Raw genomic sequence first — 14791 nt, 5'->3', positions numbered from 1 at the left:
GTGGACTGGGAGTGCACTCTGAAGAGATCCCTTTTATGCCAGCTGTTGAAAGATGAAAAGGAGCTAGCCATTCCAGAGTGAGGGAGTGAGGAGAGGCAACACGGATAAAAAGTGAGAAGGCCCTGCGGCAATAAAGAACTGAAGGAACACTGATTTAGGACTGTGGCAGTTTCTCCTTAGGCAGTTTTGTAAGAGAACACTATTGATCCTGGGATGAGAGGGGACCCCCTGGGACAGCCCTCCAGCTGTAGGCTACCCAGGGCTTCTTCTTCCCTCTTTTTTTTTTTTGCTGCTACCACACACAGAAGAATGCAGGGGAGGATAATTTTTTTCCAAATATCATGGCTCTAAGATCCAGACCCTTCAGATGTATCTTTTCTTTGTCTGCAATGATACAGTACATGTCTACTTCCTTTATATACTTATTATAGCCAGCAGGAGGGCAATAATATTAATAGTAATCGCACCACCAGCAGCAACAGCTGGCACTTATTGAGGTCTTACTTGTACCAAGCACTTCCCATGTACTCTTAATTTAGTCTTCAATCCTGAGATGGGGAACAGTAGTACCACCATTTTCCAGGTGGAGAAACTGAGGCACATGGACTTGAGTAGCTGTATAATTTATACAGCTAGTAAGTGCTCAAAATTAGCAATATGACTTCAGGACCACGGTATTCTTATAATTAATGTACATTACCCCCTCTTTCTCAGGTTATAATTTGTAAAGACAAAATAAATTCTGAGTATACACCTTGATTTTATATGGGTGGTTTGGACTTCACTTAAAATGTGACAAGTATCTCGCAAGTCCTGTATTTTCATTAGTCTCATCACTGCTACAAATTCTTCTAGTTTGGTCCTGAGAATAATTGCTTTATTTGCTTAAGATTCCTTTTTCTTTTCCCACAATCTCAATCCTTATTTAAGCTTATTCTCAGTCCTTTAGACTCTTAAGTAATCCATTCAGTCACATTCAATCTGCATTCTACTTTTCCTCAAGTCAACTCAAATTTGTTCTCTTCACAGTTCTTTTAATCCTTCAACTTAGTCAGTCTCTTTTCCCTGGGCCCCCTGCCCCCAACAGACTTAAGACTTACTGTTTTGAATATTAGCAAAAGAATCCGCCCACAATGCGGGAGACCTGGGTTCAGTCCCTGGGTTGGGAAGATTCCCTGGAGGAGGGCATGGTAACCCACCCCAGTATTCTTGTCTGGAAAATCCCCACGGACAGAGGAGCCTGGTGGGCTACAGTCCATGGGGTCACAAAGAATCAGACATGACTGAGCAACTAAGCACAGAACAACTTTAGAAGATGGGAGGACCAGTCACTTGACTTAAGTTCAGTTTAATTTAATTCAAATAATCTCACTTTTGCATGCTAGACATTAGTATTTGTGCAATTGAAATTTGTCACTCAGATAAATAACAAACAACAGATTTTATTGGGTAAAATGATTGGGTGGCTTTTTTCTATTCATAGGTTTTTCTTATCTTTATGAGTAATTTCTTAGTTTATTGAAAACTATTTAACAGAAATTGACTAAATCATGTAAAGAGATTAAGTTGACTGAATTACATTGAAGAGATTATATATGAAAATAAGTGAAATGAATTTCATTGTGTAAAAACAGCAAGCAATCCCAAATACTCTTAAAAAAAAACCAAATAACTTAGAAAAATTACTTTTATATAATTAATTTATTAATCTGTATATTTATTTCTCTGGTGCCTTTAGGCCAAATCTAAAAATTCTAAGTGATCACAGTGCCTCTTAAATTTGACTTACAAATGGGGATATTGTATGAGAAAACATAAATTAGAGAATTAAAAATTATCTTTGATCTTGCTTCATTTATATTTGTAGCTAACATATATGGTTCATTTTATAGAATGAATTAGCTACCTAAACTCACACGATAGGTTTTATTTATTCATCCCTATGTGTACAACAAGGTCCTGGGCAATGAGACCAGGATATAACAGAGCAAGACATGGGAAATATTCCTTACCTTTAAAGAAGACAAAATTTCCATCACTGTTTTCATAAACGGCATCAATACTAGGAGGCAAGCCCCGCCAGAAGTAAGTGATCTGCATGGGGTATCCGTCCATCACCCTATGGTTTCTCACTCGCCAAAACCACTGGTCCTGCAGAGCAAACAGAAGCAACTCTCAACAAAAGCGAGGCCTCCAGAAACTTCCCTGGACAATGGTTTAACGCTTTTACAGGTAGTGCTAGCGCTGTTATCACTGTCCTGCATCAAAACAGTCAAATAATCAGTTGAACAACTTGCCCACAATGATCACAAAGATTCTTGTAGTAAACTACCCAGTGCCTAATCTACACATTGTGTTTAAGAAGATAACGTACAAGTACTTAATCTTAGTAGTTTACATCATCTCTAGATGAAAAACAGAGGTAGCACAGACAAGACCCTGCCAGATTTGTGGATTAAGTGAGCTTTCCAAAATATAAAAGCAGCATAGCAACACATATGCACCTTTGTATTTATAGACACATGCAAGGTCTCTACACCTAAAGTGCTGGGATAAAATAGGGAGGCCATACCTCCTCGTATGCCCATGTTATACGACTGTCTCATGTAATTATAAATAGAGTCCTCTTTCACCTTCAAATGTATCGTGTTTGGACAATAAATTATACTGTCATTATATATATATATATATACACACTATATAAATTATCACTGTATAATTTTTACAGTATAAATTATACTGAACAAAGGAATCTTGAAGGAAGATCATTAGAGTGGATTAAAGAATAGGTCAATTACTTCTATTTGCTGTCATAATAACCTATACTTCACTCAGTCATACCACAGGTCATTTTATATTAAATGTGTTTACTATTATCACCAGCGAATTATGTATCTGCCTTGCCCTGAAGCAGATATTTATGAATATTTTTTACTTTTTAGACAAAACACAATATATTTTTCACCATAAATTCTGACTAAGGGCAAAAATTATTCCCCCAAAAGTTATATCCGATGACATTAAATTGGTTTCTATTGAAAATTTTGGAATAATTTATAGACTATCCAAAGTGGTTTAATATTATAAAAACAGGTGTATTTTAAAAATTAGTGTTCAATAAATCAAAATTAAATATTTCATTATATTTCAAGCAAGGTTTCACTGGAAATTATGTGGTTGTTGTTAAGTTGCTAAGTCATGCATTACTTTTTGTGACCTCATAGACTGCAGCATGTCAGACTCTTTTGGCCTCCACTAACTCTCAGAATCGGAGAAGGCAATGGCACCCCACTCCAGTACTCTTGCCTGGAAAATCCCATGGACAGAGGAGCCTGGTGGGCTGAAGTCCATGGGGTCGCTAAGAGTCGGACACGACTGAGTGACTTCACTTTCACTTTTCACTTTCATGCATTGGAGAAGATGGCAACCCACTGCAGTGTTCTTGCCTGGAGAATCCCAGGGACGGGGGAGCCTGGTGGGCTGCCGTCTCTGGGGTTGCACAGAGTCGGACACGACTGAAGCGACTTAGCAGCAGCAGCAGCAGCAACTCCCAGAATATGCTCAATTTCATGTTCACTGAGTTGGTGATACTATCTAACCATCTTATCCTCAGCCACCTCCTTCGCCTTTTGTCTTCAATGGTCCCTAGCATGAAGGTCTTTTCCAATGTGTCGGCTCTTCGCATCAGATGGCCAAAGTATCAGCTTCACCATCAATCTTGCCAATGCATATTCAGGTTTGATTTCCTTTAGGATTGACTGGTTTGATCTCCTTGAAGTTCAAAGGACTCTCAAGAGTCTTCTCCAGCACCACAATTTCAAAGCATCAATTCTTCAGTCATCAACCTTCTTTAAGGATAAAGTCTCATAATACATACTTGACTACTGGAATCAGCTCAGTCACTCGGTTGTGTCCGATTCTTTGAGACCACATGGACTATAGCACACCAGGCCTTCCTGACCATCACCAACTTCCAGAGTTTATTCAAACTCATGTCCACTCAGTCAGTGACGCCATCCAGTCATCTCATCCTCTGCTGTCCCCTTCTCCTCCCGCTTTCAATCTTTCCCAGCATCAGTGTCTTTTCCAATGAGTCAGCTCTTCACATCAGGTAGCCAAAGTATTGGAGTTTCCGCTTCAGCAACAGTCTTTCCAATGAGTATTCAGGACTGATTTCCTTTAGGATGGACTGGGTGGATCTCCTTGCAGTCCAAGGGACTCTCAAGAGTCTTCTCCAACACCATGGTTCAAAAGTATCAATTCTTCAGTGCTCAGCTTTCTTTATAGTGCAACTCTCACATCCATACATGACTACTGGAAAAACCATAGCTTTGACTAGACGGACTTTTGTTGGCAAAGTGATGTCTCCACTTTTTAATATGCTGTCTAGATTTACCACAGCTTTCCTTCTAAGGAGCAAGCATCCCTTAACTTCATGGATGCAGTCACCATCACAGTGATTTTGGAGCCCAAGAAAATAAAGTCTGTCACTGCCTCCACTTTCTCCCCTTCTATTTGCCATGAAGCTATGAGATGGGATGCCATGATCTTAGTTCTTTAATGTTGAGTTTCAAGTCAGCTTTTTCACTCTCCTCTTTCAACCTCCTCAAAAGTCACTTTACCTCCTGACTTCACTTTCTGTAATTAGAGTAGTATGATCTACATATCTGAGGTTGTTGATATTTCTCCCAGGAAACTTGATTCCAGCTTGTGATTCATCTAGCCCAGCATTTAGCATGATGTACTCTGCATCCTGATGTCAGTGAAAGAGGAGAGTGAAAAAGTTGGATTAAAGCTCAACATTCAGAAAACGAAGATCATGGCATCTGGTCCCATCACTTGTGGGAAATAGATGGGGAAACAGTGGAAACAGTATCAGACTTTATATTTTCGGGCTCCAAAATCACTGCAGATGGTGACTGCAGCCATGAAATTAAAAGATGCTTACTCCTTGGAAGGAAAGTTATGACCAACCTAGATAGCATATTCAAAAGCAGAGACATTACTTTGTCAACAAAGGTCCGTCTAGTCAAGGCTATGGTTTTTCCAGTGGTCATGTATGAATGTAAGAGTTGGACTGTGAAGAAAGCTGAGCGCCAAAGAATTGATGCTTTTGAACTGTGGTGTTGGAGAAGACTCTTGAGAGTCCCTTGGACTGCAAGGAGATCCAACCAGTCCATTCTAAAGATCAGTCCTGGGTGTTATTTGGAAGGAATGATGCTAAAGCTGAAACTCCAATATTTTGGCCACCTCATACGAAGAGTTGACTCTTTGGAAAAGACCCTGATGCTGGGAGGGATTGGGGGCAGGAGGAGAAGGGGACGACAGAGGATGAGATGGCTGGATGGCATCACCAACTCGATTGACATGAGTTTGGGTGAAATATGCGAGTTGGTGATGGACAGGGAGGCCTGCTGCTGCTGCTAAGTTGCTTCAGTCGTGTCCAACTCTGTGCGACCCCATAGACGGCAGCCAACCAGGCGCCCCCGTCCCTGGGATTCTCCAGGCAAGAACACTGGAGTGGGTTGCCATTTCCTTCTCCAATGCATGAAAGTGAAAAGTGAAAGTCAAGTCGCTCAGTCGTGTCCGACTCTTCCCGACCCCATGGACTGCAGCCTACCAGGCTCCTCCATCCATGGGATTTTCCAGGCAAGAGTACTGGAGTGGGGTGCCATTGCCTGGCATGCTGCAATTCACAGGGTCGCAAAGAGTCGGACACGACTGAGCGACTGAACTGAACTGGACTGAACTGAACTCTGCATATTACTAGAGATCTCTTCAAGAAAATTAGAGATACCAAGGGAACATTTCATGCCAAGATGGACACACTAAAGGACAGAAATGGTATGTTTTTAACTTTCTGTTCATAATTTCCATAATATTAAGCAGCTTGAATTGATAAATGTTTTGATCAACATGCAGGAGGCACATTTATGTGATTTTAAGATAAAAATTATGTCATGAAAAGATTGATCTAATAAAATACATATGGGCAGTAAGGCCCAGAGTTTAATGTCAATACTATGTGGACACATGATATTCTGATAATTTAAAGCAAAAACAAAAGCATTTTGGTCTATCTGCAACAGGGGTTTTAACTGAGTGGTGAAGTCTTTCCAATCTCCATATAAAACATTTTAAAATTATGGTAATATATATCCTAAAATAAAATTGCTGTAAACTACTGGATTCTAACAAAGAAATAACTGACTATAATTATTTATGGAACAACTAAACAAAACAAAAAGCTCTCTAAGCCGACGAATCGGAAGAAATTGGACGAAATGTCCTGGGAATATACTCAAACTTTTCTCAGAGAAGCACTTCACATTTCTAGCATCTCCCCACAATTGAGACAGGCCAACGCCTCTTTGGGACAAACAAGTTGCAGTCTGAAGATAAGAATACAACCCAACATACCACTAACGAAGGAAGAAATGAAATTTCTGCCTCAAGATAAGCAGACCCAATCTGCAGATCTTTTCAAGGTAATGCAGAAGCATAGGTGAGTTCATGACTATTTTTCATTGACAGTAGCCTTGGCAGAGAGCCATATATATTGCAGATTTTCCAGTTGTGATTCTACTTAATATGTTCACAACTTCTCTGCTTAGCAGGATTCAGTGGTAAGAATAATTAAGCAAGCTTTCTGTCACAGAGGATGCAAATGCACACCATGATCACTATAGATTACCATTTCAAAAAAAAAGGTGGGGGGCTTGTGTCTAATTTGCAGAGAGAATAAATTTAAAATGAGATTTAGGTCTCTGTGCAAATTTCCTTTCAGAGGAAACCTTCTCTGATCACCTTATCTAAAACTGAAAGCCTTCATTCCACCCCCTACACTGGCTTTTACTCTCCTCCTCGTGTTTTCCATCATTTGCCTTGGCCAACAAGTAAAAGTAAGTGAACTGTCTAAGACAAAAGCTGCATAAAAGAACATAAAGGTGCTAGGTATGGACAGATGATTAGTGCACACTCCATTTTCTACACGGGTATGATATATAAAGACCTTTGAACCATGAGCAGATGGGAAAACATGTTTTCACCTTTCAAACAATGTAGATTTTGTTTTGGCCTAGGATGCAAAGGAAAGAACGAGGAATTGCCTCTCCAGAGTCCTAGATTGCTTGCTTGTATCTTGCCTCTGACCTCCTGTTGGCCAGAGTTCTTACAAAAAAGGGAGGAAGGAGGTAGGATACACTGAAAACAATCACAGCCAGCATATTTATAAAGTCAACTTATGGAAAAGCATCATGCGTAAAAATTACGAAAGGAATCCCTACTTAAACAGTAATATTTTACTTCCAATACAAACATTTTTGAGCTTATGCATAGATTTTTCTTTCCATGTCGTATGGGACTCGGACATACCCTGTTGTTCACCATTAACAAAAGAATACTAATTTTTTAAAGTGAAAAAATAATAATTATCCATACATAATATACTACTATAACTATTTGGTTTTATTCCACTTATATAGGCAAAGAATGTTGGTTATGGAGTATTGCTGTACTAAGTGTGGTTAAACTCTATACCACAAAAATGCGGGGAGCACATGAAAAGACACGTGTGTTGACACTGTTTCCTTTTAGGTCGTGATATATATTTTTTTTTTCCTGTTTCTTTTTGCATCGACTCTTGTTCAGAAACCACTTTGCAATGATTATGATGAAGAAAAGGAGACTTTACTAAAAAATGCTTCATCATTTGCATTTAGGGAAAGGAGCCACAAACTGTAGATTCAAACGTGCCAAACAGTACTATGACACGTTGCTTCCCCCCTCTCCTTTGGGATCTGAGGATCATGCATACTGGCAAGGTGATCTAAATTTTAATTCATATTATCATGTAACTGAGTCGAAAAAAATAGAAAAGATTTTATTCCTCCCACTGAACTAGCAATTCTGGAGTTCCAAAAATATGAACTCTTTAAGAATGTACATTCATCCTAGAAGGGAACAGAGACAAACAATAATTTCAAAAGGCTGTGTGAAATGCTATTATTGCTGCTGCTATAAAATGGGAACTACCATTTAGTGAATATAATGAGCTAGAAAACAGCTGGGCCATTAGCACACCTATCAAGAATTACCGTCCCTTTATTTCTGACCTGAAGAAAGATGTCTCGTTTACAATAAAAACTCTGTTCCTGCTGAATAAAGTACAGGCTGTTTTTTGTGTTTTTTTTTTACTCAAGGTAATTGAGAGGGCAGTGTATTCAATTTAGTTTTTTAACCAGCCAATCTAAAATTGTCTCTTCAGTCTTTTTCTATCAACCCATCATGTTTTATTTTCTTCATAATACTTATTGTTCTCTGAAATTATCTTGTTTATATGCTCACCTGTGTCTCATCATAACTTGTACCTCATCTATTGTATTCAAACACAGCACTTCTCGGTTCTGGAACAAAGCCCAGCACTGTGTTAAGTAAGTGCTCCAAGAGAGAGAAAAGCAGTGAGGGAGACGTGAACCCAAATCTTGTCCTTGGCCTGGGGGACGGTCTTCATCTGTCAGCATTTAACTAAACTGCCCCCACAGAAATTTTGCCATAGGCCCGTATAGTACCCATATCTACCAGAGTACTTAGATCACTGTACTCAGTGCAGTTGTTCAGTTCAGTCGCTCAGTCACGTCTGACTTTTTGCGACCCCACGGACCACAGCACGCCAGGCCTCCCTGTCTATCACCAACTCCCAGAGCTTACTCAGACTCATGTCCATTGAGTCAGTGATGCCATCCAACCATCTCATCCTCTGTTGTCCCCTTCTCCTCCTGCCCCCAATCACTCCCAGCATCAGGGTCTTTTCATATGAGTCAGCTCTTCGCATCAGGTGGCCAAACTATCGGAGTTTCAGCTTCAACATCAGCCCTTCCAATGAACACCCAGGACTGATTTCCTTTAGGATGGACTGGTTGGATCTCCTTGCAGTCCAAGGGACTCTCAAGAGTCTTCTCCAACACCACAGTTCAAAAGCATCAATTCTTCAGCACTCAGCCTTTTTTAAAGTCCAACTCTCACATCCATACATGACTACTGGAAAAACCATGGCTTTGACTAAACGGACCTTTGTCGGCAAAGTAATGTCTCTGCGTTTTAATATGCTGTCTATGTTGGTCATAGCTTTTCTTCCAAGGAACAAGCGTCCTTTAATTTCATGGCTGCAGTCACCATCTTTAGTGATTTTGGAGCCCCCCAAAATAAAGTCTGTCTCTGTTTCCACTGTTTCCCCATCTATTTGTGGTAAATAGATGGCAAATAGATCACTGTATGGAATTATCTATTTGCCAACCTGTTTCTATATGCTCTAAATGGGCATCTTTATCATTTGCTTTCTCTCTCCCTCCCTTTCTCCTTCCTTTACTTCCTTCTTTCTTTATTTATGACTTCACCACCTCCAGGGATATTCACTCTAAACTATGCCTCTATTCCCCAAGGGCTCCATCCTGCCCTGTGGGTGACCCTTCTGTTTTTCATCTTGTAGTATACTATTGGCCAAAGTGCCATGCCATGGGAAAACTATTTCATGAGTAAGGGATATTTCATGAAGTGACATAACAAGAATCAAGAGTTGAGCTAGAGCTACGGAGTGTTATTTTTACGACTTCCTCTTCAATCAGTCATATTCCACCCCCTCCCACCCCTCCCCCCGCCGCCAATACTAAGTATACTAAAAGCAGGATCTTCATTGAGCTGAGAGAATGTGAAATGTAGAGCAGACAATTAGCAATAAGAAATATATACTGGGAAGAAATAAAGAGTTATGTATAGACTCTATGTGAAAGCTCTAAGCAAGTGCAGAAGCTTAAGGGGAAAGGGATTAAAACAGGCCAGATGCCCAGGAGAAAAATGTGCTAGAAGGGAATTTTTTTTTTTCTTCTTTTCTTTCAAAGGGATACACAGTTATTTATCAACAAATTAGGTGTTAAATGCCTATGTTGAATTAAAGGTTTGTTCCTAAGAGATAAAGGTAGATGGAGTGGAGAATTCCCAAGAAACTAGGAAGCAAAAAACCCTGAAAGATTCCTAAGGGAGTTTGTTTCAGAGTTCAGGAGCAGTTGTTGCCATAACAGGGGGGACTAATCCTCATTACCAACACCTAATTGCTTTATGCTAATATGGTCTTGAAAACATTCCTTCTGTTGCTATTGTTTTGTTACTGCTGTTACTGATGGTTTATTTACTTAAATAGGGAGTTCGAAAGGTAACTGCCCTTCCTTAAACTCAGAATCCTCAACAGACAACCTGATGTCCAATAAAACAGTGATGTTCTAAACCGGTCCCGAGGGAAGTCGGATTACCACAATCATTAGCACACCCATAGCAAATTATCACTTTTGCTATTGGTTCGCAATAATAATGTGCTATTAGTTTCACATCTACCAACTGAAACTAATATGAGGAACAATATTTGCTTACTGTTAAAGAAAAAATTTAAAAATGAATAAAAAACAGAATCTTCTCCAAAACAAATATGTTAGTAAGTTTCATAACTTTTCAGTTAAATAATGGAGGCTTGGACAACTACTGATGCCGTTGAATGGTTTTTAAAAATTATTCTAAGCAAGAAGTCATCTGATGACAGATGATTAAATACAATTGATAGATAAGATTGGACAGTTTGTGAAAGTATAGAAAGCATACTCTGGCCACCTGATGAGAAGAACTGACTCACTGGAAAAGACCCTGATGCTGGGAAAGATTGAAGGCAGGAGGAGAAGGGGATGACAGAGGATGAGGTGGTTGGATGGCATCACCAACCCTATGAACATGAGTTTGGGCAAGCTCCGGGTGTTGGTGATGGACAGGGAAGCCTGGTGTGCTGCAGTCGTCGCAGAGACCACTCTGGGGTTGCAGAGAGTCGGACACAACTGAGTGACTGAACTGAACTGAACTGAAAGTATAGAAGCTTAAGATGGTAATATTTTTGCATAAAAGAGATGGTGTGTCTCTTCTACTTAGCTGGAAGATTCATAAATTAAGAAGAATTTCAGAAATCTTTGAAGATGAGGAAAGATGATATTGACTAGACTTTAACAGGCCCTTCACAGGGGTACTATAGAAAAGGAAGTTCACACACATCATACCAAAGGAAGGTATTTAATGTAAAATAATCTATGCTCTACCAGGCTAAGGACAATGATGGACAAGTGAAATACTTCTTTTTCAGAGAAGGGGAAATGAGATGTAAAGACTGGGAGTTATAGCAGTTCTTGGTGGAGTGTAGTCTGCTGCTACTGCTGCTAAGTTATGTCAATCATGTCCGACTCTGTGCGACCCCATAGATGGCAGCCCACTAGGCCCCCATCCCTGGGATTCTCCAGGCAAGAATACTGGAGTGGATTGCCATTTCCCTCTCTAGTTCATGAAAGTGAAAAGTGAAAGTGAAGTCGCTCAGTCGTGTCCGACTTCGTGACCCCATGGACTGTAGCCTACCAGGCTCCTCTGCCCATGGGACTTCCCAGGCAAGAGTACTAGGGAGTGTAGTCTAGGGAAGGTGAAATGGTAGGAGGAAAGTGACCATTCTAGAAGCAACTCACATAAATGCTGTTTGAAATGAAAACAGTATTTTGATGAGATATCTAATGCCAGATCAATAAAATAAAATGTAGAAGAAAACAGGGATAGAGATGAAGGACAAAAATTAGGAATAAATAAAATAAAAATAAATGCAGAATTAGAAGGGTCTAACATAAGCTGCATCATGCTCTGAGTATAGGGCAGATGCTTACTTGTGTTTAGAAAATAAAGCACTGGGGAATTTAGGAGGCAAGAATATTACTGCAATGACTGGAAAGAAGAAGGCATTTGTTTTAGGTAAAGTAGTAAACAGTAAGTAATGAAGCATATATATCCCAGAATGAGGATGCCAAGTGAATAAAACAATATGGCAGATAATAAACAGTAAACCAAATTAGTCTCCAAGTGTTAAAAAAAAAAAAGGTGAAGTTTATGAAAAGCATTTAATTTGGTGAGTATATCCCTCCTTGCTCAATCACATGCATTTCAAATATTCATTTTAGCTATGATTATTTACAACTTGTATGTTGGGATATAGCTAAAAGTTCAATTGAGAATACATTATCCTGCCTGCATTTCTTCATGAGGATACAAATTCACATGAAAGTGAAGAATAGTTTATTTAGTTGAGCAATTTAAGCTTTTTTCTGTCTTCCGAAGACAGAAATAAATCCTCATTTATCTTTTTTTGCAAGATTTCAGTGCTATTCAACATTTTTTAACTTGTATTGTGTGGCTAAACAATAATTTGCAATTGTAATTCACTTAGTAACCATTATAAATATAGATGAATCCCACTTGATGCCATCCATTCATTCCTTAAAAGTTGCTTATTGATTATTGTGTGAAGCAAGTACTATTTTAATTGAATGCAAATGAATTAATATTCAAAGGGATGATGTTAAAGAAAATCACTTTGCTTAAATTTATAAACACTCTTTCTATTCAAGAGTAAATAAAAACAATATAAAATCATTTTGCATTGATACAATGTTTCTTAATGTTAGGTATTCATGGCTCATCTTTTTCAGTTTTTGAATCAGGCTACATTGAGACCATTATTTTCTAAAAGGAAAACTGAGCTGGAGAGTTACTTTATGCCTAAAGTGAGTTGGTGATACATTTTTTAGTTCACCCATTCTCTGGTGTTCAAACTCAATAGCAAAAATGGTCAATTATTTGAAAATTAAAAAAAATTATTTGTATATTACTAGTTATAAGTACAAACATGTCTGTACTATATTTTTAATAGAGTTTTACAAATATGCATTGATCATTCATTTCTAAACCTGAAGTTGAAGACAAAAATAAATATACATTTTAAAAGATGGTCTTGGATAATACTGAAATAGTTTTAATGTTTTGACTATGTCTCATGTGATCTAGTTTATACAAAACTAACATTGCAACCAAATATGAGTCTGAAGCATAATATTTTATTTCATCTGCCAAGCTTGACTTACAAAAGTAATCAAAATTGTTTCTGGAAAATCTTGATAATCAGAAAGGCTTTTCTTCCTCTTTCCCATTAATCTTCCAAAATTATTGTTTTTTACTTACAATAACTTCATTCTAGGGCTTAGTGAACAGTATGTACTTTCACAGATGATTACTACAGATTTTTTTTTTAAGATTAATAGCAAGCAATCATCATAATTAAAATAGCCATTTGTTTGATTTAAAAAATCAGATTTTTTGCTACTATCAATGATAAAAGATAAACTGTTAGCCTGCATTATTTATATGCTATCAATCATTCTTATTAAACTCTTAGTTTAGTTGAGGGAGAGCAGGGATACACCACAATAATACCTATCTGTCCCCTGGAAGATCCTCACAGACTTTTTTTTCCTAACTCAGATTTTGTCACTACAATTTTTTTACCAGTCAGAAACACTGAAAATTATGACTGAACACAAAATACATTAAGGGAACAGAGGTTAACTCTCTTTAATTTATTATTGCTTGTATATTGTTTCAATTCAATACTTCTCTTTGTTGAGTTTTGTACCATTACCTCCAAAACCATAAACAGATAAAAACTATATTTCAGTTTGACCAAGAAAACCAACTGTGAAAGTGTAGAAGCAGCGACATGACTAATTCATTATAAATTATAAATACACTGTATTCAAGATATCCTTTTAACTACTATATTAATCAATGCATATACATTTAAATTAATTAAGTATAACTTCAAAATCAGTTCCTCTGTTGTACTGGACACATTCCAGGTGTCCAATAACCACATGTTACAGGTGGCTGCCATATTGGACAGTATGTATATATAGAGCATCTTTATAATCACAAGCTGTATTGAACCTTGATCCTTGGTACCTTGGTCCTTGGTGGATGTTAGGATTTTTTCCCCCATCCTGATTTGTTTTAAAACTCCTATGTTGTTAATGAAATAAATTCATATATGCAGTAGTGGCCTAAGGCTATGGGAAAAATGTTGACTGAGATAATCCTAAACACTATGCTTCTAGAGCCAGTCTTTAGTAGAAACACCGTAACTATTGATGAGAAACTTGGAATGGTCCTACAATCCCACCGATGATGTCAGCTGAAATGTTAATTTTGGAAACATAATTGGATGTACCATGACTACAACTTTCAGAATTCTTTGATGTTGTTGTTTAGAACCTGAACAAAAATGTTACACTATTCAGTTATAGGAACTGTTACGCTATTCAGTTACAGGTCTAACGGCAACGTCCTTTCCTTCTGTGTTTGCCTTGCTGGCTCCTTTTGCAATTTAAATCTCAGCTAATATGTCACTTCTTCAGAAGGATGATCACCCAAATCACAGTAGTCATCTTCCCACCTGTCTCAATCCCTAACTTCTATGATATTACTGTGTTTTCATTTTAATCATTGCATTTATTGATACGTTATACCCCAGGTGGTACAGTGGTAAAGAATCTGCCTGCCAATGCAGGTTCCAGAAGAGACGCAGGTTCAATCTCTGGTTCTGGAAGAACCCACAAAGTAGGAAATGGCAATCGGTTCTGCTATTCTTGCCTGTAGCATTCCATGGACTGAGGAGGCTGACGGGCTAGATCCCGTGGGGTTGCATAGAGTCAGACACGACTGAGTGAATGAGCAGAGCACACTTATGTATATTTATCTGATTTTTTGACTGTTTCCTTCTCCATTCAAAGTTTGCTGTAGGAGAATTTTCGGGTGTTCACTGCAATATCCTGAGGTCTGATAGTCTTCCAGGCAAAGGCAGACACCTTACAAATACGTATCACATGAAAAAAAT

General features: G+C 38.3%; 1 protein-coding gene across 1 annotated transcript in view; it reads right to left on the bottom strand.

The window, feature by feature from the left end:
* MMP16 (matrix metallopeptidase 16) overlaps window positions 1-14791 on the bottom strand; it is a 407510-nt gene that overhangs the window by 52372 nt on the left and 340347 nt on the right. Inside the window, exon 7 of the mRNA XM_019973934.2 lies at window positions 2013-2151. Within this exon, the coding sequence (XP_019829493.1) occupies window positions 2013-2151 (139 nt within the window). The remainder of the gene's footprint in view (window positions 1-2012; window positions 2152-14791) is intronic.

This window comes from Bos indicus, chromosome 14 (genome assembly GCF_029378745.1).
Source record: "Bos indicus isolate NIAB-ARS_2022 breed Sahiwal x Tharparkar chromosome 14, NIAB-ARS_B.indTharparkar_mat_pri_1.0, whole genome shotgun sequence".
Taxonomy (NCBI): domain Eukaryota; kingdom Metazoa; phylum Chordata; class Mammalia; order Artiodactyla; family Bovidae; genus Bos; species Bos indicus.
This window is presented reverse-complemented; position numbering and strand designations above follow the sequence as displayed.